This window comes from Ochotona curzoniae, unplaced genomic scaffold (genome assembly GCF_017591425.1).
Source record: "Ochotona curzoniae isolate NIBS_2020 unplaced genomic scaffold, NIBS_Ocur_1.0 scaffold_4683, whole genome shotgun sequence".
Taxonomy (NCBI): Eukaryota; Metazoa; Chordata; class Mammalia; order Lagomorpha; family Ochotonidae; genus Ochotona; species Ochotona curzoniae.
In genome coordinates this window covers 20835168-20861724 of record NW_024467121.1, presented here as the reverse complement: position 1 = coordinate 20861724, position 26557 = coordinate 20835168, and the positions used below count along the sequence as shown (strand labels likewise).

The 26557-nt window shown below is 42.2% G+C and overlaps 1 protein-coding gene across 11 annotated transcripts in view; it reads left to right on the top strand.

Annotated features, from left to right (window-relative positions):
* The window catches only part of CDC42BPA (CDC42 binding protein kinase alpha), a 237525-nt gene that overhangs the window by 124240 nt on the left and 86728 nt on the right, over positions 1-26557 (top strand). For 9 of the 11 annotated variants that reach the window (XM_040967881.1, XM_040967882.1, XM_040967879.1 and 6 more), the window contains exons 12-14: positions 11821-11954; positions 23152-23394; positions 23631-23741. In XM_040967881.1, the coding sequence (XP_040823815.1) occupies positions 11821-11954; positions 23152-23394; positions 23631-23741 (488 nt within the window). The remainder of the gene's footprint in view (positions 1-11820; positions 11955-23151; positions 23395-23630; positions 23742-26557) is intronic. The other 2 variants (XM_040967883.1, XM_040967880.1) reach the window with 1 other exon arrangement.

Genomic DNA, 26557 nt, shown 5'->3' with positions numbered 1-26557 from the left:
AATTTTTTTTCTCCTCAACTTTATTCCCATCACCAGCCTTAATATGTGGTACCATGTAACAGTCACTAAATACTTAGGTGTTGATTATCTGCAGACAAAAGTTCATACCTTAATTTAATATGTTCATATGAAAGCAGTTTTATTTTCTAAATTAAAATTTATTGTGTAGATTGGGTTTTGCTGACACTCATTCTCTTATTGATTTGGAGGCTTGAATATCTGTGCTTCTGTGATGGTCCCTGTTTCTCTAAGCACATGCATTTCTCCCTGCTTCTCTCCCTCCCTCTTAAAGAGGCCTGACACTAAGGGAGCATATTTTCCCCCTTTGTAGTTAGAAGTAAAGTTTCTTCATATCTCAATAGTTAGTTACTTTAAAGGGCAGGAACATAATGGGAGTGCTATGCAGCCGTACTCTGTGGATGGGGAGACACTATGCCCTGTTAACCTCCTTGACTCCATTCTTAACTTCTTTCAAATTTACTAGTGTTATACTTTAAGTGCTATATTTATCAAGACCCGATTTGTGAGCTTTGCTACATTTTTATAGCATAGAATCTGCCACATAATCTTTTTTCAGTTTCATTTTGTGACAGTTTTATTGGCTCTGGGATTCCATCAACCCCTCCCCATGCCCTACCCCCATGGTGGATTCCTCCACATTTTTGCAGCAGTACAGTTCATAGCCAGTCGTGATTCCCTCATTGTGAGCATGTACCATGCATAGAGTCCAGCCTCTTATTGTCCAGATAAATTCAACAATTACTTGCGGAGACTTCTCTGGTCTGAAAATAGAGCTGGCACAATATTACCCCCTCCAATGAAAAGCTACTACACAACTTCAACAGCAATTTACAGCATTATGGAGTTAATTGACATGGTATTGAGTGACTAATATGTTAGAAAATGCAAGTTCTTAACCTCATCCTGTCATTACTTAATTGACATTTCAATTTTAGTTTATATACATCCGGCTGCTCTACACCTTGAAATGGTTATAGGGTATTATGCAGCTGTCTTGTGTCTATTTTAATTTTTGTGTTTAGCAGCTTACAGTATTGAAGCATGATTTTACTGAACCTGGCAAATTTAGGATAGTCCAAACAGACTTATAACTCTAACAAGGCATATGTTAACAATTGGGAGCAGAACAGTTTTAGGAGGGGTGTGCAATACCTTGGTGAGGAGTAACTAATCTTTGTGTCCTACCTAGTTAGGTATATGTGAGTCCAAGCTAAACGTTTCCTGTCTGTGCTCAACTTTCCTTATTGGTCTTTGTCTGTCTAATCTAATGTTTTTTTTTGGGGGGGTGTGCCTCCAGAGCAACCCTGATGGTCATTGCAAGGGAGGGTAGGGATCCAAAGTTGGAGCTAAGTAAGGACCAGAGAAAGCTCCTCTCCCGAGTTAGGAAGGAAGTTTACTATTTTGTTTCTGAGGACAGCTCAGGGCTCTTGGCTGTTGTTCTGATGACATTAGATCCTGTAAGGAAGGATCTGGGCTTCTTCCATCCTGTGTGGGAGTTCTGAAAGAGAGTGGATGACCCCATAATTCTTGGTCTAAGAGGGCATTCCATTTTCCAGTAGTCTCCTTGGCAGTTGGGATATAGCCCTTGGTGCCCGTGCTGATAGTCCTAGGTAAGGATCCAGGAGTCTCCAGGGTTGGGATACAAGCTTCCTCCTGTGCTGCTCCACTCTGGGGTCCCCACCTGCCCTGATCTGCCACATAGTCTTATGTGATTTTTTTTGACACATTGAATGATTAGAACAGTGTTACTCTTATTTCCTTTAAGATGTTAGGTGGTTTTTTTTTTTAATAATTTCTTTATATAACCCACATTGTAAAGAAAATTACACTGTGTATTATACTTTTGTTACATTCTCTTTGTTAACAACTTGAATTTTGGAATTCTAATAGCAGCCATGAGTTAAGACCCATAAATGTTATGAAGTAACTCATCTCATATTGACCTCAGGCGCAGGAGCATCTGCAGTCTCAGAGACCAGAACCTGTGGGTGTGTGGTCTACCCTCGACACACAACACGTACTGCATGATTAGATCACTTAAGTGGCTGAATCCTGTGCAAAGAAGGCAGTGATATCAGGGTGATGATGAAGATGCAGGGAACCTGGCCACGAACATGGAGTGCAAGTTCTCGAGCTTCTGAGAGGGATCCATTGAGAAGAGTTCCACGCAAGGGATAGGCAAGTGTGCAGCCCCTCTTGTATAGGAAATGAGGAGAGAAGATGTAATGGTTCTGTAGCCCTCCAGAATCCTTGGAGGAAGATTCTGGTGGGGGAGGTAGTTGACGCTATAGAATCGTAGGCTGATTCTCAGCCTGATGTGCTGGCCTCTGTAAAGAGTGCCAGTTGGTGTGCCACTTGCAGTCCACCACTCCGCTGATGGCCTTGGAAACAGCAGAGGATGGCTTAAGGCCTTGACCTCCTATAGCCACAAGGAAGACCATGAAGAAGCTTCTGGGTTCTTTCTTCAGATTGGTTCATCTCCGACCATCGCTGCCATTTTGGTAGAGAAGCATTGAATAGAAGGATCTCATAGTCTCTCCATCCCTCTCTGTTGTACTTTTGCATTTCAAATGGAAAGCAATGAAAAATAGGCATATTTATTTTTCCAGGAATGTTAGGTTTCCCGGAGAGGGAAAGACAGTGAGCAAGCCCTTCTGTCCTCTGGTTTGCTCCCCATGCGCCTGCAACGGCCACAACTAAGGAGACCCACCTGAAGGCAGGAGCCAAGGCTTCTTTTCAGTGCTGCATGCAGTGAGGGTTCCCGAGGTGAAATGCCTTCCACTTTTGCTCTCCTGGTCAAGAAGCAGGGAGCTTGGTGGGAAATGGGAAGTGGAGTAGTTAGGACACGAAGCAGAGCCTATGTGGGGTCCCAGCACACATAAGGTGAGGATTTAGCCGCTAGGATATTGTGCCAGGACCAAGAGTGATTGATCCTTAAACAACTGACTACCATTCCCCACTTTTCTGTCCTTGAGGAACATAGCAATTGAGCCATTGCTATGGACTCATTGCCCTGGGTGGTACACATGAATGTTTTTTAGAAGACATTGATTTGAGGAGCCAGCAGTGTGGCCTGGCAGGCCAAGCCTCCCCTGTGAGGTGGTTCTTGTGTGGCAGCAGCTGCAATTAGAAATCAGTTGCCTGGTGTTGTGCTGGAGAAAACCTCAGAGTGTGGTTGCAGTCCTTGCACGCCTGCACATGCACAGGAGACTTGAAGGAAACTCCAGTCCCCTGGCTTCAGAGTGTCCTGGATCTGGCTGCTGTGACCATTTGCAGAGTGATCCATTTGGAGAATGATCCAACAGGTGATGGAAGATCTTTGTCTCTCCTACTCTCCCTGTGAACCTGCCTTTCAAATATAAAGCAGAAAAGCAAAACCAACAAAATGTAGATCTGGGTAATGAGAATATGTTCCTTATACGAAAGGCAGAATGACAGGGAGTGAAAGAGAGACAGGGATGTACCATGTGCTGGGTCAGGCAGGGCAGGAGCTGTGCTGAGCCAGAGTGAAGCCAAGTGGTCAGGAGGTTTTCCCAGGTTTCCCATGTTTTGAGCTAAGTGGTCAGGTACCTAGTTGATTTTTTTTTTTCTACTTGCCTCTGCCATGGAGCAGGGAGCTGGATTACAAGAGGTACAGCTGGGACTAGACTCAGTGCCTATGTACGATGCTGGCATCCAAGGAGATGTCTGCCTTATGTATGGTGATGCCATGCAGGTTCCCAGGAAGTCCTGCTATCTGTCCTCGCCTCTCCCCCTCCCATGCCACACCAACCCTCAATCAGAAATTTGTTGTTGAATATTCTACAGATACTCCTCCCAGCAGTTCCGGGACGTGAGAAACTTTATTAGGACCTTGTCCACCTAGTGTTGTGGACACTTTCTCGGTCTCAAATTGGTCTCTGGAAAATACATGGTGCTTCCACTGAACTCTGTTGCTGCTCATCCTGCAGTCTGCTCTTGGCAGTTGTTTTCTTCCAATCTTCTTCTGAGGACTTTTGTGGTGAAGGGGTCAGCTTTCCTTCTCACTGCAAGAGTGATAGGTTCCATTGCTTTTCTTTGTCTTGCAAAGCAGAGAGCTGTAATGGCCATTGTGTCTCTGCTGAGACTGCCTCTTGAAGTGTTTGTTGTATTGATGGCATGGGGCCACCTGTGTCTGGGTCATTTGCACTTCTGTGGGTAAAACTAGCCTCTCTCAGCCATTCCTCTGCTATGAGAAAGGTATGGGGTGAGCCAGTGCATCATCTTGTCTTTGTCATTGGTTTACTTTTTTGAGCACAAAAGTTGGCAGATGACATATGGACAAATCCAGATATCTTCAAAATGTCCACTTGGACAGATAGGAAACAACTCAGTAAACTTTGCTAGGTGTCCTGAGGAAACAAAGTCTGTGTTGATGATGCAGAAAGAGACAGCCTCACATCAACATCAGTTGCGTGAAGCATGTAAGAGTTGTGTGTGTGCGGTTCAGTGGTCAACGAATCATCCTCAGTCAGTGCTGAGGGTGGTCTTGTCATGAGTGGTGGTGTTTGAGGTGTGTGACTTGCATGTCCGATTGCTTGGTTGCTGGGTGAGTGAAGGGAATGGGGGTGATTTTGTTGAGCTGGGGCATCCTTAGCAAGGTTGGGAGGCAGGTGGATTGTGCGGAGGTCGCTTGGCGGGCCCTGTCCTGTGAGCCATGTTGGTGTTTGAGGCTGTGTGGGCAACTGCATAGGGAGCAGCTGAGAGGCGGCTGCTGGGCTTGGGTGTCTTCTCCCTGTTCTTGGGTTTGCACTTGGTGTTTGCATACAGCTGGGCCCTGGGCAGCTTGCAACCCTTGTGCCTGCCCTGGCAGCAGTGTGGGAATCGTGCCTTTGGCTCCAGTTAGGTGACCACTGGTAGTAGGGTGGGAGGCTTGGGCAGCCTTGGGGCCAATGAGGTGGGGCCTGGCCTTCTCAAGTGCTGTAAGAGCCCTACTTGTCACTGGTGAGGTGATCCTGTGGGAGATGGCTCCGAAGAGTCCTGTGTGTCAGGCATGACTGGGAATGGCCTCACTGGGCCAGGTGTCTTCTGCCATGGAATGCAAGGCTTGGGCAGCCTTGGGGTCAGTGAGGTGGGGCCTGGCCTTCTCAGGTGCTGTAAGAGCCCTCCTTGTCACTGGTGAGGTGATCCTGTGGGAGATGGCTCCGAAGAGTCCTGTGTGTTAGGCATGACTGGGAATGGCCTCACTGGGCCAGGTGTCTTCTGCCATGGAATGCAAGGCTTGGGCAGCCTTGGGGTCAGTGAGGTGGGGTCTGGCCTTCTCAGGTGCTGTAAAAGCCCTCCTTGTCACTTGGTGAGGTGAACTGTGGGAGATGGCTCTGAGGAGCCCTGTGTCTTAGGAATGATTAGGAATGGTCCCCCGGACCAGGTGTCTGCTGCCATGCCATTCAGCTCCTTTGGGGCGTGTGATGTTGGCAGCCTGCAAGGCCTTCTGGCCCTGCACCATGTCGATCTGCCTGTTCTTGTCTTCTTCTAGGTCAGACAGATACTTCTTGGGCTTCATGTCCTCCTTCGTGGAGGGCTCGGGCTCAGGCTCTGGGTTGGGCTTGGGCTCAGGCTAATGTTTGGCTGGCAGTTGGTGCTGGGTCTTGTCAGCATCAACTTTGGCCTGGCTTCTCAGGGTGTTGGTTTCAGTGGCCAGGGCCGGCTGTGTCATCATGGGTTGCTTCCCACAGTGTGTCAGTGTCCCTGGGCCAGTGGTATTGGTGGTGCTACTCAGGGCTCTGCCTCTGCATGTGCTTTGGGCAGGCCTTGAGGCAAGTGAGACCCTTGGGACTGTGGACGATGGTGGTGGTCCCTGTGGTGCTGGTGTCTGAATATGTCTTGTAAGTTCTCCAGTGTGCCTTGCAGGACCCATTCCTGCAGGTGTTTCTTGTGCAGGGCCAGCAGCATTGTGTCTTTCTTCTGCTGGAACACCAAGATCTGCTTCAGGATGGCCTCTGTGGCACTGAAGAGCTGCTGACATCTGGCTTCTTTTTCTCAGAGCAGCTGCTCACGAGTGTGCAGCTCCTCCCTGAGTGCACAAGCAGCCAACGGGTCCTCTTGGATTGACATGGGCCTCTCTGTGTTGGAGTCTTGGAGTGCCTTCTGGGTTTCCCGAGCTGTGTCGGGTCTTCGCTCATGTTCTTGTGTGCATTGCTCAATCTCCATCTGCAGTGTGGACATGGCCTCTTCTAACTGGGTCACAGATTGCTTTAAGATTCTGTTCTCCTCCTCCTTCTGGACAAGGGTATCCTGGAGCGTGCGCAACTGCTGAGTTTTGTGTCTGAGAACCATCCCTTTCCCTTGCACTAGCTTCTCTAGTGCCTGTTGTTTCTTCCTCATTTCCTCGAGTGCTGAAGACTCTGGGTCGTGTTGTGTCTCCAGTGACATGGTGTCGGTGGTGGAGCACAAGAATGTCCTCAGAGTTTGCCATAAAGTGTTATTTTCCTTCTCCTTGTCCTTGAGGTTCTTGTGGAGAGATTGTAGCTGCTTGTTTTTGGCATCCATCTTTGCCTTTAAGTAACTTGCAAGAAATGCTGTTTGTCCTTGAGTTGCTTGATCTGCAGAGACATTTGGTGTCGTTGCGTCTCAAGTGTGGTGGTGTTGGTCTTGGAAGAAGGCATTGGGTGTGTGTGTTCCAGGAGGCGCATGGTTGTGGCTTGTGTTGGTGCACGTGATGCTTTTAGCTTGTGGCTGGCCCCTTGGAGGAGCTGAGAAGACTCACTTGAGATCCCAGGTTGCATGAGCTCTGCAGACTCTTGTGTGAATGGTGTCCTGTGGGAGGCATCTAGGGAAGCTTGGAGGTGTCTTAGGTGATCTTCCTTGGTGGGAGAAAAGTTACCAAGAGTCTGCGGGACTTGACGGGATTCGTCCTCGAACTCTGTGGCTGTGATGTTCTTATTGTGGAGATTGTGTGCCAAGTGAGTGTGACTTGGTGTGTCCTGGCCGATGTGGTGTGTGGTGTCAGGAAGCTTCCTGAACTGGGTGAGTTTGGCCATGGATTGTTTCAACGTCTCATTTACCTGCTGGATCTCTGCCAGGTGGTTCTGCAGAGCGTGCACCTCCTTCTTTTTGGATGTGAGAAAGAGCTCTTTGCCCTTGGCTAGCTTGTGTAAGAGCTGTAGCTTCTTCTGGAGTCGTTTGATCTTAAGGGCCACTTGCCTGTGTTGTGTCCACCTGTGTGACTTCTATCACAGCCTGAGATAGTGTGTGGATGCTTTCCCAGAGGAGCCTGATTGCTTCGTCTTTGGTAGCTAGTGATGTCTTGAGCTTTTGGTTCTCCTGCAGGAGCCATTGAGGAGGCTCACAGCAGGCCAGAGGTTTAGTTTGTTCAGGAAAGGTCGGCTTGTTGGAGGCTTCTGGTAGAAGCTTGGATGCTCTAAGGAGATGCTCTCTGGTGGAAAAGTGCCCGAGAGTTTGCAAGTGCTGGGCGCCTTTCTTTCCCAGCTTTCCCGCTTCTGTTTTGTTATCTGCATCGTGATGGGTGCAGTTGGTGCTGAGGAGTTCCGATTTGATTCTGAATTGATCCAGTGTTTGGGGTAAGGTATGTTGAGTGGCAGTGTGCTGGTTGTTGCACAGCTCCCATGCCTGATAGTGTGCTTCCACGTCTGTGGAGAGACTTGTCAACATGTACTCTTCACATCCTTGCAGGTGCTTCCCCCACACACCTTTGACAAGTCTATCTGTGAAATAGCTGCCAATGTCCTTTGCCTGTCCCAGGTTGTGGCCTAGCCTGGCACCTAGGCCACGGATCCCTGAGGACATCACTATAGGTCGCTAAACTGGTGTGGAGCACTAAGAGAGTGTCCAGCTCAGTCGGACATCCCACAAAATGTCACGAGAGCAGTGTGTGCTGGGCCTTACATAGGCAGCTTACTATGGGCATTGGTTAGTAACAAGCTGTTGCCTGGAGATGCCCGGAACTTGGGCATGGGCCCTGGCCTGCCCCCTCAAAGCCCACTAGCTCTTTGGCCCTCTTCTAAAGTGCCAGACATAGTCCTCATCATAGCCCTGAAAGCCCCCAAATGAACTGTTCCTCCCCTAGAGTGTGTGAGCATGCATAGGTATGAACAATACAGGGCCTGTCTTTCCAGTGCTCCCCTTACACCTTCTGTGCTGTGGTTCTTCCTGGTGTTGGAGCTGATTCCTGGATCCCCATCAGAGTGTAGCTTGCCACTCCTGTGTGCTCTGGGAGGCATTCGGTGATGGCTCAAGTGTCTGAACTCCTGCCATGTTGGTGGCAGCACAGGTTGGAGTTCCTGTCTCCTGGCTTCTGCCTGCCCTGTGTGGTCTATGGCGGGCTTTGGGAGAGTGAGGCCTTAGCACATGCCAGCTGGTGCTCTCTCTCTCTCTCTCTCTCTCTCTCTCTCTCTCTCTCTCTCTCTCTGCTGTGCCATTGAAATCAGTAAAAGTAACAACAACAACAACAACAACAGAGAAATAGCATACAACTGAAGCCTGACTTATATACACTCTTCAGAATACTCAGTTTGCATGACCTTTTTGAATATTTATGTGTGTGAGAGAGAGGCTGTATGTTCCATATTAGTCAAATGAGTTACAGAATCAGTATCAGAATCATTGGGGGCAGACGTGTGCTGTCGTGAGTCAAGCTGGCACTGGTGATGCAGGCATCCCGTCTGGCTATTGTACTATTGATATAGATCCCTACTGATACACTTGGGAAAGCACTGGTTGATGGCCCAAGTCCTTTGATCTCTGCTATCCATATGAGAAAGGAGAGGAAGCTCCCGGCTCCTGGCTCCTGGCTCCTAGCTCCTGGTTCCTGGCTCCTGGCTCGGATCATCCCCAGCCCCTGTGGCCATTTGGGGAGTCTCCCCATTTGGGGAGAAACTCATTCTCTGTTTCTTCCTCTCTCTCCAACTCTGCCTTTCAAAAAAATCCAAAGGGAACTCCCAAGAAAAAGAATTAGCCTGGTTGGTTGAGCGGCCAACGAATCTTGTTTGGCTTTCCTGTACTATGCATGCAGGTTTTACTTCATTGCCAGCTGTGGGGGGAACAACCAAGGGAGACTGCTGGAGGAACAAAGCAATTGCAGTCCTCTTGAACCTTGTCTCTCTCTGCTGCTTAGCTTGTAGCTCTTCAGAGCATAGATATCTTATCAGTGATTTTGAATATTTGGTCAACCATGAAGAAGTTTGTTTTGAGCATTGGACTTAAAAGAATATGCAGTTCTTCAACTTTTTAAGGATACAAATACATGTGCCACTTTTTGTCATGTACTTTACTGCTAAGTCTCTTGATTGAAAGTTTTGACAATGGGTTGAGAGATTACCTTTGAATGAGCATCTTGTTATGTTAGAAGGAACTTGTGTTTGGCAAGTAGGTATTTGTTTTTGAATGGTCTGTGCTCACAGGCACAGGTGAAATGTATTTTAAGATTTAATGTGATTGCATGCCTGGATCCCTGATGCCAGCTACCACGTGCATGTGGTGAGCTGTCCCTGGGATTGCCTGGTATCCTGGAGAACTGGGATAGATGTGGGATGGACTAGACTAGGTCTCAACCCCTACTGAGCCATGTGTGAGCCGTATGTGGGTATGGATGAGCCGTGGCTGGGTTGAAACATCCAATAGCAAGAACCAGTTTGGGTTGAAGGCCAGTCAGAAAAAGCCAATGTTCCTGCTAGGACAGGAGGTGAACCCAGTAGGGCCTTCTTATGGATCCCCTGGTATGTGCAAAATCTGACACTGGGAGAGATTCTGATGGAGGAACCTGGGCAACTCCTCTGGCAGGACACAGACCCAGCAGGTAAGCGCAAGAAACATGATAGGAAACAGCCCAGAGCAGGCCATGGAAAGTTTCCCACCGGCATACATTTGGCATGGGTCGGGGGCAGACCAGGCTAAATCAGTTCACATCATCCACTGGAAAATTCGAGCACCAGAGCAGTGTGGGTCGAGCCAGGTTTGGTCGCGACAAAAACCAGTGCACAATATGGAATGCCAAGATGAGGTTGCCTGTACTGGATGTGACCACAGTGCCCAACCAGCACGTGTGAGAACCAGAAAGGGAGGAGGTGGAGCCGGCAGGGGGAATGGGGGGTGGTTCTCTTGCTGGACAGCTACTCCCACTGGAGAGTGTGAGCTGGGGTGGGGACAGACTAGACTAAGCAGGGCTACAACACCTGTGGACCTCATGTGGACTAGATCAGGGAAAAGCCAGGCTGGGCTGATTATTCCTACTGGTGCAAACAAAATTAGAGTGGGTGAGGGTTGTTTGGGCTTAACCGCAGCATCAGCTGGCTCAAGCTGGCACTGGGGGCCAGTTCTGTCAAGTCAAACCACGGAACTATCTGGAGAGTGCATAATCTGGGAGTGGGAGTAGCCTAGAAGGGAAATAGTGGGCTCCTCCCTCTTGGGTTACCACTCCCACTGGAGGGCACGAAAACTAGGACAGGCTGGGGTGTCTAGACAGAGAGGCACCCAACAGCACCTGTGTGGGCTGTATAGTGTAGCTAGTTAGATGGAACTAAGCTTTAATTCCCATTGACATGTACAAGAGTCGAATGGGATGTGGGACAGACTGGACTAGTCGGCTACACATACTGGCAAACGAGGGTAGGGGGCGGGCCTGGTGGGGGTTATTGTGGTTCCCTCCGACTAGGCTGTAGCTCCCACTGGTTTATGTGAGGGCCAAGTATGTGCTGGGCAGAACCAGGCTGGACTGCAACACCCATTAGTTCCAGTGAAGTCGGGGCTGAAAACAGAACCAACCCAGCAATTGCAACCACCAGCTGATTAGGGCAATGGACTGTGCCAGGCCCTGTACTTGCTAATACATACAAGAACCTGGTCTGGGAACACCTCAGACTAAGTTTCATTGGGGGTCTCCCCAATCGAACTGCTGGACTCAAAAACCTAACCAAGAAAAGATGGAAGACAGAACAGGTCATTCAACGAAATACTGGGCAAACCGAGACTCAAAGATGGACTGTGTAAACGGAGACTCAAAGATGGACTATGTCAATCAGTGGATTCTTCAAAGACCTCATCGTGCTTGGAGTGGCAAGATTGGCAGCGATTCATAACTGTTGAACTGTCAAAACCACTTGAGCACGACCCTCGGAGCATGCCCTACATCCGGGACCTGGGGAGGGTAGGAAACTGGGTGGGGCTTTTCTCTCAATATCCCCCTTTAAACATGAAGGAAACAATATGGAAATAATAGTCTTACCCACTTTTCTATAACCGTTGAACCTTTTTACCCCAATTAATTATGTATAGATTGTCAAAAATATAATTTAAAAAAACAAACATGGAAGAACTGATTTAGATAAGAGATTTTCCAATGTTTTGTTCTAGAAATTCAAGATTATTCTTTAAATAACAAGTGCTAAAACTGGACAAGGTGATTGAAAGCATACTATCAGAAGCAAAACCATGTATTTATTTATATTGTGACTAGGATGCTTACCAAGAGAGGAGACAAATTTGGCTAGTTTTATTCTTTTTATATTAGTTTTTAGTTTTTTATTGGCACAAAATTGCTGTTTTTCATTATCTTTTCCCCCTAATAAGTATCCAGGCCATTTCTGCACTTAAATTTCTTGTGTCTTCAGCATATATCATTTATCATCTTTACATTAAGTTAATTCACATGTTATCTGTCTTGAGTTATATTAGTGTGTGGTGTCAATAGACCTAATGCAAAATTCAGAATACATCTTTAATAAATTTTACTTCAAGCATTTGTTTTTGCAGAAATAGGTAAAGAAATGTTTTTATTTCAACCATTTATTTTTGCGCAAATAGTTAAAAAAATGTGTTTGTTTTTAGAGTCAAGTCATTTGGAACAGCAGCTTCAAGAAGCGAATTCTGTGAGGCAAGAACTAGATGATGCTTTTAGACAAATCAAGGCTTATGAAAAACAGATCAAAACGTTACAGCAAGAAAGGGAAGACTTAAATAAGGTAAAAGTATCTGAATAGATTGTTAGTCTTTGCTTGTTCACAATCTTGTGTAAATAGGATAATAAAAGCATAATCTACATTGCATTTGGTCATAAAAACATTTAAAAGGTTTACGAGTTATTTAACCAAAGAAGTTGGTTGAAAGTGAATATTATTTAAAAGGAAACATGAAAAAAGGAGAATAATAGAATTTACTTAGAGTATGTAGAACGTTTTAAAATACAGGCTTGTTTTATTATTCATGAAGGGTTTTATGTTAAAATTTCTTTAAAGACAGTTATTTTTGAGTATTGTCTTTCAAAGCATCATGAAAAATCCTGAAGTTCATTTTCATGAGAACGTTGTCTCTTAAGTAGTACTATAAACAACAACATAATTTACAAATAGTTGTGACTCTGTAGCACAGTCCCAGTAAGTTAAATAATATTCAAACACAAGACAAAATACTTTCTGGTATTTCCTTCTAGAAATCCAAGTTTATTTCTCCGCTAATGTGTGGTAAAACTGGACTTAGTGATTTGGAACCATACTATTGGAAGCAAAACCATTGTTTGATAACACGTGGAGCTCTTATTAAAAAACAGTTTGGGAATAATACTACCCAACACAAAAGAGAAATCAGTGGTTTATAGGATGGTATGAATGATACTCAGCATAAACTGTAACATATAGTATATTCATACCAGCAGCGAGGTCTTTCTGGGGAAGTTTATAGGTCTTGATGCCAGTAGAAAATGTAAAGGGATTTAAAAATAAAACATTTTTTGCCAATGAGAATAATTGAAAAAAACCAACATAGAAAACTATTGGAGAATAAATTTAAATGGATCAGTACATTTTACTTTAAAAAAAAAAATGAATGTATTTGAAATTGTGCATATGTGTGGGAAGAGAGAGAAATCTTAACATGCTGATTCGTTCCCCAAATGCCTGCAGCAGTTCAGGTTGGGCCATGGTAAAACCAGGATGCAGGAACTTCATGTGGGTCTTCCACATAGATTCAGTCTAATGCCTTCCCTATTGGGTTATCAGGGAGCTCCTTCAGAAGTGGAGCAGCTTGGACGTGAATCCACCTTCCAGGAGGCAATGCTGATGCTGCGTGTGATAGATCAATCTATTGTTCCACAACACTAGCCCCGACATGTTTTCACTTTATCTGCTAACAGAAATTTCAAGCAGTATTTTTGTGGATATATTTCAATTCAGTGCCACTTTAATAATATTTGACATGTAAAAGGTGTTTTATTTGCTTTTAATAATAATACAGTAACTTTTCTGGTTTGTGTTTACTAATAGAATTATCTGGCCAAATTTAATTAGCATAAAAAAGAAAATCTGCTATCTGGATGTATATAGTCACAGACATTTTGCCTGTTTGATGCTTTAAAAATTTTTATTTAACTTGAAAATCAGAGTTACAAAAAGGGAGAGAGGGAGAGAGGGAACTCACTCAGGTGGTTTCAGTGACCAGATCTGGACCTGTCTGAAGCTGTAAGCCACAGCTTCCTCCAGGTTTCCAACATAAGTGGAAGGCTAAAGACCTCGGCCCATCCTCCACTGCTTTCCCAGACCATTAGCAGGGAGCTGGATTGGAAGTAGAGCATTTGGCACTCAAACTGATACCCATATGGAATTCTGCACCAGCCTAACGACTTGGTTTTGAAAAGTGGTCACATAGAGAGATCTTCAATCTTCTGGTTCACTCCCCAGATGATTGCAGAGGTGAGGTTTGGGTGGAGTCCAAGTAAAAGCCAGTAGCCTGGAGCTCCATTCAGGTCTCCTACATGGATGTTGGGGGTCCATGTATTTGGGCCATCTTCTGCTGCTGTCCCCAAGCACCTTAGCAGGCAGCTGGATGAGAATTGGAACAACTGGGACTTGAACTGGTATTCACTTGGGGTGCCAATTTAGCAGGCTTTGACTCAGCCTGCTGTGCTACAATGCTGTCCCCTAGTTTTTAATAAGCTTTAATATTAAAAATCCTTTAAATATATGTGACAGGAGGGCAAAGAAACAGATTATGCCAACAAATAATTCTAGTAGTTTGCTCAATTTGCTATAGGTAGTGGGAAAGAGTTCTCTTTTCTTCACATTGTGGCTAGCACTTGTTTTAGGTAGCAGTCATTCGTTGTTGCTGTTATTGATAATCAAAAAGTATAAATATTAAAAAATCAGAAGCATAGATACTAACAATGAACTACCTGAAAAAAGAAAGTAAGGAAACAGTCCCATTTACAGAGCATAAAAATGCAGTTAGCCAATATCTGCCAGTTTTGTTAAGGATTTTTAAACTTTTTAATTTTTTTCTTTTTAAAAAGTCTACATAATTGAAAAAGATGTATGCTCATTTGAGTTATTGATTAGGGTGGAGAGGGTTGAGGTATGGAGGAAAGAGGGTAGGACAGATGTTTCCTTTTTTTTTTTCTCCTATATCTGCATGGGTTTGGGGATGGGGCTGCTCCTGCTGCCAAACCACACCAGCAGCGGGGGGGTCCTGGACAGTTACTTGATGTCATCTTAGAGACCCTGATGTGGGTAAGAATGTACTGAGGGTGTTACTTGAGTGGTTTTGATAGTTCTGAGATGTTGGTTTCATTGCTCCAGATTTTGAGAAAAATTTTTCCAAACTCTATTGGTTGACCAAGTCCACCCTAGTGTATCCATACACCCAGATACTTGTTGCCCGTAGCTTGGCCAGGAGAGATGTCCAACCTATTCTGCTCTCCATGCTCTGACGTAGCACTCGGCTTCCTCTGCTAACCTAGATGTTCTGCTGTCATGTCCCCCTTGTGCATGTGGGCGTGCTGTCCACTGCACAAGCATCAGCAACTGAAGAGACCCAGTCCTAATACATGCACTGCAAGGTCGAAACACATGATTTTCACTGTGGCCATAGTTTGAGTCCAGTGGTCTAGTTGAGGAGTCCCCAAGAAATCTTGCCTGAGGTAACCCCAGACCTCTGGTTTATGTCAACTAGTATGGGGTTTGAATCAGTTTGTTACCCATATCAGCCCCCACACATGCTAGATGAATACATGTTAAGTTCTGCTCCCAGCCTTATTTCCACACAAACCTATACATGCTGTGGCCTCTCCCAGCCCAGCCTGCCTCAAACCAAGCCCGCCTCAAACCCAGCCCTTATTGCATACCACCAGGAACTGCAGGCTAGTCAGGGGAACCTGCAGTAACCTCCCATCAGGCTTGACCCCAGTCCTGGTTCTTGTCAGTGTCAGCATGTCTAGCCTGGCCTGTCCCACATCCTACCAGATCTCATACATACCCATGGGTGCTGCAGCTTAGTTCAGCCCAACCCACCCCTACCCATAGATGGGGTGATGGATGCTGTTAACTTACCTAGTCAAGCATGCTTGCAGCCCTGGCTCTCATGCTTACCAGTGCCTACTAGGGGCCCACTCCTAACCCCAGATCTTGTGCTTCCCAGGGGTTACTGTAGTCCAGCCTGACGTGACTTCCACCCAGTCCTGACACTTGCCAGCAGATACTGCAGCAAAGCCCAGCTGGCCTATACTTATTCTGGCTCTTACATGTGCCAGCAGATGTAATAGCCTAGTTTAGCCTGTACTTTCACCATATCCAGCTCAAATGCAGGGCAAGGGGTATTGCAGCCATGCCCAGCTTAGTCTACCCATAGTCCCATCTCTCAAGCTCACCAGTGGGAGTAGTGGCCTGCAGAGGGGAAGGGGAGGGGGTGGTCACTGAAATTCCCCTACCAGGCTCACTCCCCTCAGTTCCGGGTCTTGCATGTGCTGGTTGGTGCTGCGGCCCAATCTGGCATGGCTTTCCTAACCTTGGCGTTAGCTAGCAGATGCTGTAGCCTAACCCAGCCTAGCCAGCCCCCAATCCGAGCAATCACGTGAACTGGCAGGTATTGCAGTCCAACTTAGCCCAGGCTGCACCCAGTCCTAAATCTCGTACCTGTCAGTAGGTGCTTTGGATTGGCCCAACCTTGCCCCAGACCTGACCTATATGTATGCCAATGGATACTGTAACCTGTTCTCTCCTATCAGACCTGTTTCCAGCCTGCATTTTTCATATATTGGCAGGTGATAGGCCTCTGCCCAGCATAGTCTATCCCCCACTCCCAGCCTTTGCAGGTGCTGGCTGGTGCTGTGGCACAGCCCGACCCAGACCCGTTTCTCAGGTGCGACCACAGGTGCTACAGCCTGGCCTACTCACAACCTTAGTTCCCATGAGTGTTGGTGTGTTTTGTGACTGCAGCTAGCGTAGCCCATTACCACCTCCAGCTCTCGTGCAAACTTGTGAGTACTTCGACCAACAGGGGTGAGCCCTCATATCCCTTACAGAATCTGCTCCCACAATTTGTTCTGTTGGTGTCACACCCCAGCCTTGTGTGGCTCATCTTCTGCCCTGAGACTTATTATCGGGTATTGTGGCCAGCCCTGCCAGGAGGACCCACCCTTAGCTATCATGTATGCCAGCAGGTGATTTCACCAAGCCCAGACCAGGGTTCCCATGAGGATGGGTGCCTTGGTGTGATCTAGACATGTCCTTCAGTTCCGTCATTTCTCTGTGTGCAGTGGCCTGGTCCATGGCAGCCCCTAGAAATCATTCCTCACCGGTAAAGTACTCCCTCTTTGGGGAGGGAGGAAGGGAGACCCCAGTGCCTATCAAACTATGTCATAAAACAATAAGAAAAAATAAAAGTACTCTCTCTTTGGCCCCTCACTCCCCTTCCCCAGGCAATCTGCAGCTCCTTTCTACCATGCAGTGTTGTACCCTGCCTGGGTGCTGCCTTCCCCGCATAGCTTAGAAAAAATTAGGCAGCTGTGTTGGCACATTGGTATGGTTAACAGAGATTTGGCAGTAATCAAGCCCAGAATGCCTTCCAGATATTGGCTGCTTTTCTCCCATCAGTGTATCTTGCTTAGGTACAAGGCAGTTTGTGTGTGTTGTGGGGAGGGGTCAGTAGTCATTCTTCTACAAATGTGAGGTGATATCCAATTGTGATCTTGATTTATATTTTTCTGTTGATTAATGAAGTTGTCTTCATTGGAGTTATGGCTGTTCAACTCCATTGCCAGTTTTTTTTTTTAATTCAGGTTAAGTTAGCAAATACTCTATTTTTAATGATAACGCTAAATCATTTTTCAGTATGCCAGTTTATATTCCCACCAGTAAATCTATAAAAGTTGGTGTTTCATAATCCTTCACAGTACCAGATTTGTTATCTGTGACCCAGATAACAAAAGATTTTAGGTCTAAAATGGTGTCCTATTGTGGTCTTAATTTGCACATTTGCAATTACTAATGAGATGAATTAACTGTACATTGTCTGCTTTGCGTTTCTTTTGTGAAGTACCTCTTAATATCCTTTGTATCTTTTTCTCCTTTGCAATTTAGTTTTTTTCTTATTGCTTTGGAAGAATTTTTAAATTTCTCTGATATTCATCTTTTGTCAATTGCATTCATTACAGATATCAGGTTCTTGTGTTTTTACGTTCTTTATGAAATCTTCTAATTAATGAAAGTTCTTAAGGTAAAGGTTAAATTTATCAGTGATCTTGTGGTTTATGCATTTTCTGGTTTGTATAGAAAACCTGAAATAAATTAAAAAAAAAAACCTTAATTTTATCTTGAAGTTTTAAAGTTTAGTGTTTCTTGTTTGTGTTCTTAATGCATTAGAAATTTATTTTAATGTATCATGTGAAATAAGGTTCCAGTTTACTTTTTTCATATAGCTTACCAATTATTCACTTATTAAGTGAACCCTCCTATCCCCAACGATGTGCTGTGTTATCTCTGTCATAGATCACTTTATCACAGATTCATTTGTATCTCAACTGTTTTCATAGAACAGTTTGATGAAATTTTAGTTAAAATTGCATTGAATGTTTAGATCCATTTCAGATGAATTGACAGCATTAATAATATGGAATCCTTTTTTTCTTTCCATATTTAATAACATTCTTCTGAATGTATACAGATTTCAAGAAGATTACAGATTGTTATTTATTTAAAGCAAATAACTGCTTAACTCCCTTGGTACTAGTTCTTTTCCCCAGGGCAATACTCTGAAGAACTGGCTGGGTATAACTCTGCACATAAAGAGGCTATATTGTAAATTAGGTACTCTGAAAAATTTAGACAGATGTGTATATGGAGGAAAGAGGAAGCATATTCCTACTTTCCCTTCTTTTGAGACTTTCCCCAGCAATCCAGAGAAGGATCTTGGGTTCTCAGTCTAATCTTTTGTACTAAAAATAAATAATCCTGATAGAAATATAAGCCCAACTCTATCAAAAAAATTCACCATGGTGCTGGCTTTTCACCTCTCCTACCCTACCTTGAAATATAAACATTTTACTTTCAGAACATAAATGTAAGGTTTTATCATGTAAATTAATCATAACTTACTAAGACTTACATTCAGATATTCAGATGGGCCTGATTCTACATAAAAATAAAAATTATTTCCTTGAATTCTTTCTTTCCATGAACAGTGGAAAGTATTTAAAGTCTTTTAAAATGTTCTTTCATAAAATTTTATACATGCTTCATTACTCTAAATTTATTGTTCTAATTTTCTGTATTTTGAAAAGGTATCTTTTATTTTCTTGCTGAATTTTCTGTGTCACTTTGTTCCAGCAACATTACTAAACTGTTTTTAATTATAATGGGATGTACTTTAGCTGCTTGGAGGTTTCATACAAGTAATGGCTTATTTTTTGTGTTTTTGTGACTTGCCTTTCTTTGTGAGCATTAGGACCTTGGTAATCGTGTTAAATAGGAATGGTAATAGCAAGTATTCCTATTTTGTTCTTGATTTTAAAGAAAATTCTGATATTTCATCACTAATGCTTACTATAAGTTTTTAGTAGCTACTCTTTCTAGGATTAAGGATTTTGTCCTCTATTCCTATTTTCCAACTTATATTCTTTATTAACAGGCATTACATTTATCAGATATCCTTTTTGTGCTCTATTGGTGTGGTTTTTATTCTCCTTTAATGTCAGTCTACTGAATTATATGTATAGACTTTCCTATTACTAAGCCTTTTTTATATTTCTGAGTAATTTCTTGCTCATATTATCTTCTAAATAATAGTGTGGTAGTAGAGGTGACATTTATATTTGTATTCATAGCATTAAATGCTTTATACAGGTTTTTTCATCATCATCAGAGCTCCAAAAGTTACTAGGCACCAAAAACTTAAGTACACTAGTTCAAATTATAGAGGTAAAAATTGGTGAAGTTAAGCTAGAATTTCAGCAGAAAAAAAAAATCTAGAGTTCATGCATATCCTTTTATGCATTGACTTGGCAATTTTAAAAATTGCTTCTTCATTATGAATTTGACTTACAAGATTTTTTCCTTTACTTTCCTGTCTTTTTTAAAGAGACTTATTTCTGTTGGAAAGGCAGGATCTACAGAGAGAAGAAAACAGACAAAGCTCTTCCATCTGCTGGATCTCTCCCTAAGCAGCTGCAATGGCCAGAGTGGAGCTGAGCTGAAGCCAGGAGTTTCTTCTGGGCCTCCCCCAGTGGTGCAGTTCCCAAGGCTTTGGGCCATCCTCCCAAGCTACAAGTAGATAGCTGGATGAGAGGTGCTTTCCCAGGCTTTCCCAGGCTATAAGCAGATAGTTGGATGGGAGGTGGAGCAGCCAGGACAGGAACCAGTGCCTACATGGGATCCTGGCGCTTAAAGGAAGAGGTTTAGCTAACTGAGCCATTGCATTGGCCCTCCTGTCTATCTTTTTACATCAAGATCATAATGATCCTATAGAATAAGTTGAATAGTATAGCTTCATTTTCTGTTCTCATAAAGTCTTTTCAGCATGAATGATCCGCTACTGAAATACTAGTGATTATCTATAATACTTTCTGGCTTTGGAGCTTCTTCCCTACCATTGGGAGGACTGAGAAATTTCCTCAGCTATCAGCTCAGTTGCTTTAGTTGTGGGGCTGATGAAGCATGCTATTTCTTTTTATTTTAATTTTAAAATGTGGTTTTATTTTTATTGCTTTTTTCTTTTTTTAGCTTGGTTGGGAGGTAGAGACAGAGATCTCCCAAATACCTGCACAACTCTCAGTGGAACCCAGAGCCAGGAAATCAGCCTAGCTGTCCCACACAGAGGCAGGGACATAGTCATTTGAGCCATCACCTGCTGCTTTCTGGGCTGCTCATTTGTGTATACTGGAATTGTTCAATACCTCCGGGAATTGAACCTGAGCACTCTAATATGGGATACAGGTGTCTTAATCAGTACCTTAACTGCTAGGCTAACCATGTCTTCCATAAACATTCTGTTTACTGAAAATCAGTTCTGAGAAAATTTATTTTTTGCAGAAACTTGATCATTTCACAAGTTAGAGATTTGTTAGTATTGTGCTTTTCATTGTATTGTCTTTTTACCGCTTTTTACATTTGTAGTTACAGCCTCTTTTTCTTTCCCATTGTTGCCTCTTTGTGTTTTCATACTTATTGCCTTGGTTGATATTATATCTCTATTTTATTATTATTTTTCAACCAGAAATTTTAGCTCTGCTAATACATATCTTTTTATATATATAAATAAAGAATTATTTAGTCAGGAGCTTCTTCTGTGTCTCCCGCCTGAGTGCAGGGACCCAAGAACTTGAGCCATCCTCCACTGCTCTCTCAGACCATAGTAGGAAGCTGGATTGGAATGTGCCCATGTGGGATACCAGTGACACAGGCAGAGGATTAACTTGCTTGTTCACTATGCTGTCCCATTCTGTCATTTCAATTTCGTTGATTGTACTCTCATCTTTGATATCATAGTGTTTGGGAAGCAGCTTACTGTGCTATTCTATCTCTAAATTTTCCTTAAGATTTCCCTAAGTACAATTTTTATTACATCCCTGTGTTTTAGTATGTACTAAATATTTTTATCAGTTTTGTAATGTAAATAGTTTAATACACTTTATAATTTTATCATTGATCAGTTATTTTATTTTTTGATTTTTAACTTAATTGTGTTATTTAAGAACTTGATTTATATGCTGTTTTTTGAAATCTAATGAGGCTTCATTGCCTAGGCTGTTCCATTTATAAAATGTTTATTTGTGTTACTAAAGAGACTACTGTGTGTCCTCAAAAGAGTTCACACTTAGAATGACATTTGTTCCTAGTGTGTTGCATTTTATGTTTGGGAACATCCTCTTTGTTATGCTTAATAGTGCTGTTTCCGGAAAGCCCAGATCTTACTTTTTAAAATCCAATCAAACTAACTACCTTTAACTGGTGAGCTTAGCCCTTTTTGTATTTACTTTATTGCAAATGTGTATAGATATAGTTCTGTCATTTTTATCACACTATAATGCTTTTTCTGTTCTTTATTTTTCTTCGTTCCCTTTTATAAATATTTATGATAAAATATGTGTGTCATAAAATTTACAGTCTTCGCTGTTATAAAACACACAACACACAATTTTGTGTAGGAATCCCAAGAACCCTTTTCTGCAAAATCCTTTGTATTTATTCATTCTCTTGAAAGGCAAAAAGAGAGAAAGCAATTTACTCGGTCCCTCCCCACATGCCCATAGTGCTTGAGAGTCGGTGAGACTGAGTCTGGGAACTGGAAACTCAGTTTAGGTCTCTCTTATATGGCTGATGGAAACAGTTACTTGGACTGCCACCACTGTGCCAGGGTCCATGTTACAGGAAGCTTTGAGCTGGAAATCACACACACACACACACACACACACACACACATATTCCAAAAGAGATTGCAAGTGTCTTAATCAGTGTTTTAGCAGCTAGATTAAAGTACTACTCTATCCTTGTGAATGAAGTTATTGTTTTTTCTCTTTTATTTGTTCTTTGTAGTGTTTCAGTAGTTGCTTCTGAGTTCTACCATGCATATTATAGACTTCAATGTTTTTGAAACTTCTTTACTATTTCAATGTTGTTACTATTCAGTATTTTAGTTACTATTTGCTGAATAAATTAGACATTTTGAAATATAATCCTATATTTGAATTTGTTTACATCCACACTAACGCTTGCCAGTTGCTTAGCCCTCTGTTTTTCTTGTAGTAGACCTTTCTTCTAAAATCATTTTTCTTTTTCTTGAAAAAGTGCAGAACTGATTGTGGTAAGCTCCATCAGTTTTTGTTTGTGTGAAGCCACATGCTGGAAAGGTAATTGTTCTGAGCATACAGTTTAGTGGTTTTGCTGTTCTTGACAATACTTCATGCTCTTTGTATTTCTCATTACATTCATACTGTCCTAAGTCTAATTAATTTTTGAAGGATTAATAGGTGATATGCCATTTTTCCTCTGATTTCTTTTGAAGATCCTTTATCATTCTAATGTCACCAAGCTTCATTTTTTTTTAATGCTTCTTGTGTTAGGTTCTTTTTTTTTATTTTCTTGCATCATAAATGTAGAACTTTTTATGAGTGAATTCATGTGTGTCTCTAATTTTTACACAAAGTTTTTGTTTCTAGATTTCTAAAAGTTCTGCAAGTTTGGTCATTTTAGTAATCAAATTTTTTTCAGTGTATAATTTTTTGTTTCTTTAAACATGTCACACTTTAGTGTTTTTATGTCAGTATGTGATGATTCTGACACCCAGCTACCCTTGATATTTATGTTTATTTTTAAGTGGTTTTTGGTTTTTTTTTTTGCACGTGTGCTTGGTTGTACATTCTTATTTGTTTGCTTTTAATGTGTGGAAAACTGTTTTCATTTATTTCTATCTCTTTAAAAAGATATTCATTTCTTTTTGATGAAAGGCAGGTTTTTTAAACTGGCTTTAGTCTGCTTTAGTCTTTGCTAAGTTTTTTACTTTAATCGAGGAGTGGCAGTTTAATTTTTTGTTATCCTTGCTTCTGATCTAATGGTTAGTCTGCACATAAAGAGCAATTCTTATTTTTAAAAATTCTAATGTAGTCATTGAATTTCATAAAATATTGACCGTTGTATTCTGTATGTGTATACTCTATAATTATTTGTGGAAATGAAGGTACTGGGAGGTTAAATCAGCTGCTCCCTTGCAGTTAACTGTATTAGCGATGTAATTAGAGTACAAATGAGATGTGTCCTTAATATCCATTAGTAGTTTATCTCCTTTTTGTCCTGAGGTGAAATTATTTTGGCTCTTCTTTATTTGAAAATAGCTATTTTGATGGCCACATTTGGTTTCTAGTTTGCAGAATTGGTAACTTATATTCTTTTTATAAAACTGTAGGAACTAGTCCAGGCTAGTGAGCGATTAAAAAACCAGTCCAAAGAGCTGAAAGATGCACACTGTCAGAGGAAACTGGCCATGCAGGAATTCATGGAGATCAATGAGCGACTAACAGAATTGCACACCCAAAAACAGAAACTTGCTCGCCATGTCCGAGATAAGGAAGAAGAGGTGGACCTGGTGGTGCAAAAAGTTGAAAGCTTAAGGCAAGAACTGCGCAGAACAGAAAGAGCCAAAAAAGAGGTTAGTAGTCAGGCAAATTTTGTAGTGTCCATGGGGGTAGTGATTAAAGCTGCTTTTGAGAGTAGATAATGTGTCATTGTTTATTTTTTTAAATGTTATTTCTGCAGTTTGACAATATTCCATAGTATGAATTTCAACATTTGTGTTATCTTCTATTGAAAGGTAAATTCCCATGGGGGAAAAATGTTTTGTTTGAAAAATATTTTAACGGTGAGATCTTTTTTTTTTTTTTTAAGTTGGAAGTTCATACAGAAGCTTTGGCTGCAGAAGCATCTAAAGATAGGAAACTACGTGAACAGAGTGAGCACTATTCTAAGCAACTGGAAAATGAATTGGAGGGACTAAAGGTACCTTTTTACTTTACTTTTATTAAGCTTAATCTTCTTTGGCCTGATAGAATGCTTGAAACTTTCTCAAAGTATCTGTCATGGTAATCTGTGGTAGTGGGCTTTACTCTTACTGTACTTGTTAGCTGTATTGATCAGTAAATGTGGTAGGTGTTCTGATTGCTTCACTGATGGGCTGCTCCCTTCTCTCTTGTGATTCTTCCTGTTTCCCAAAATGCAATAATATTAAAATTTGGCCTGTTAATAACTGTTACAGGCTCTGAGTGTTTAAGTGAAAGGAACACATCTCTCACTTTAAATCAAAAGGTAGAAATCATTAAACTTAGTAAGGAAGTCTAATTGAAAGCTGAAATAGACTGAGAGCCTGACCTGTTGCACTGAACAGCCATGTTGTGAATGCAAAAGAAAAGTTATTGAGGGAAATTTGCCACACGAATGAATACAATAATCATTTAAATAAAAAAGTGAAACAACCTATTGTTAACCTGGAGAAAGCTTTAGTGGTCTGGATGAAAATGAAACCAATCAAACCATGCTGTTAACACAGAGCTTAAACCCCAGTCTGAGGGCCTAATTCTCTGAGAGAGATGTGAGGAAGCTGCAGAAAAAAGTTTGAAGTTAGCAGATGTTGGTTCATGAGTTCTAAGGAAAGAATCCATTTCCATAACAAATGGCAAGTGAAACAACAGCTGCTGATGTAAAAGCTGTGAAAGGTTATCTGGATGATTTACTTAAAACTGCTGATGAAGGTGGCTGCCCTGAACAACAGACTTTCTTAAAAAAAAAATCATAAATTTACTTTATATGAAAACCAGAATGACAGAGAGGAGCAAAGAGAATGGAGAGACAAAGATGAAGAGTAAGAGATCTTTGCAAATGGCTAAAGTAGTTGGAGCTGGGTCAGGCTAAAGCAGGAACCCAGAGGTACAAAAGTGGTAGTGGTCCAACTACTTGGGACATCTGCCGCTTTCATAGGTACGTTAACGGGGAGCTGTCTCTGAAGAAGAGATGCTGGGGCTGAGGCTGACACTGTGATACGAGACTTGACATCTTTACATAGGAATAGATGTCGACTAGGACTTTGTTAGTAAGGAGGAGAAATCAGTGCCAAGCCTCAGAGATTAAAGAACAATCTTAACTTTATTATTAAAGATAATTCAACTGGTTATTTTGAAACTATAACTCATTTGCTATTTTAGAAATGTAGATTTATCTGTCTACTCTGACCATGCCCTATATAGAGAGCAGCAAAGCTTGCATGACGGCATATCTGTTTATAGCGTGGCTTACTGAATAAGCTCACAGTTGAGACCAAACACTTAGAAAAAAATTGCTTTGAAATATTACTTTTCACTGACAAGACAGGGGAACTCAAAAGTGCTGTTGTTGTATACAACAGAGTTAATGTAGTTAATGTTTTCTGCTTCTTCATGGCACCCATTCTGCAACCTGTAAATGTAGGGGTGATTTCCAGTTCAAGTTCTTACTTTTTAAGAAAAACCTTTAGGATCTGGGAAAAGTCCATTGAAAACCTTTTGGAAAAGACTCATCATTTGAGATACCATTGAGAACATTTGTGGGAATCAGCGTAAAGGCTCCGTTGGCTCATCCTCTGCCTTGCAAGCTCCAGGATACCAAATGGGCAGCGGTTCATGTCTTTGCTGCTCCACTTCCCATCCAACTCCCTGCTTATGGCCTGGGAAAGCAGTGGTGAGATGGCCCAAAGCCCTGGGACCCTGCGCCAGTGTGGGAGATCCAAAAGAAGCCCCTGGGTTTAAATTGGCTCAGTTCCAGCCATTTCAACCTTTTGCGGAGTGGGCCAGCGGGTAGAGAATCTTTCTTTCTCCTTTCTGTATATCTGCCTTTCCAATAAAAATAAATCTTATATATAAATAATATATACATACTATATATACTATATTATATATAGTATATAATATGTCATATACTAAATAATATATAGCATGTTATATAATATATGAGTATTATATATGCGTTATATAATAACATTTGTGGATTCATTGGAAGAGGTCAGTTATGTACACTAACAAAAATTTGGAAGAAATTAATTCCAACCCTTGACTTTAAGAGGTTAAAGATTTCAGTTGAGAAGTAACTATGTGGAAATGTCAAGACAACCGAAATTACAGATACGACATGAACTCTTGACTTAGTTGCTGTAATAACAGGATCAAACTTTTCTAGATGATCAGTTGCTTCTATGGATGAGCAAAGAAAGCAGTTTCTTAAGTTACAATCTACTGTGTAAGCAACAACGAAAAAGATGGCATGTTATATATACTCAGTTAATAAAGCAGTGACAGAGTTTGAGAGAACTGATTTCAATTTTGAAAAGTTTTGAGAATATAAAGTACAACCAGACAGTATCACATGCCACAGAGAAGTCTTTCATGGAAAAGAATCAATGTTGCAAACTTCATTGTTTTGTCTTATTTTAGAAATTGGCATAGCCATTCCAACTTTCCATACGTACCACCCTTAAAAGTAAACAGCTAGGAATATCAAGGCAAATTCATCTAGCAACAAAAAGATTATACTGCATTGAAGCCTCAGATCATCATTAACATTTTTTGTTAATGATTTATTTATTTTTATTTTCTAATAATAAAAATCAGACATATAGAGAAAAGGAGAGACAGAGAGGAAGATCTTCTGTCTGCTGGTTCACTCCCAAAGTGGCTACAACAGCTAGAGCTGAGCCGATCTGAAACCAGGAGCCAGGAGCTTCCTCCTGGTCTCCCACACAGGTGCAGGGTTCCTAAGGCTTTAGGCCATCCTCAACTGTTTTCCCAGGC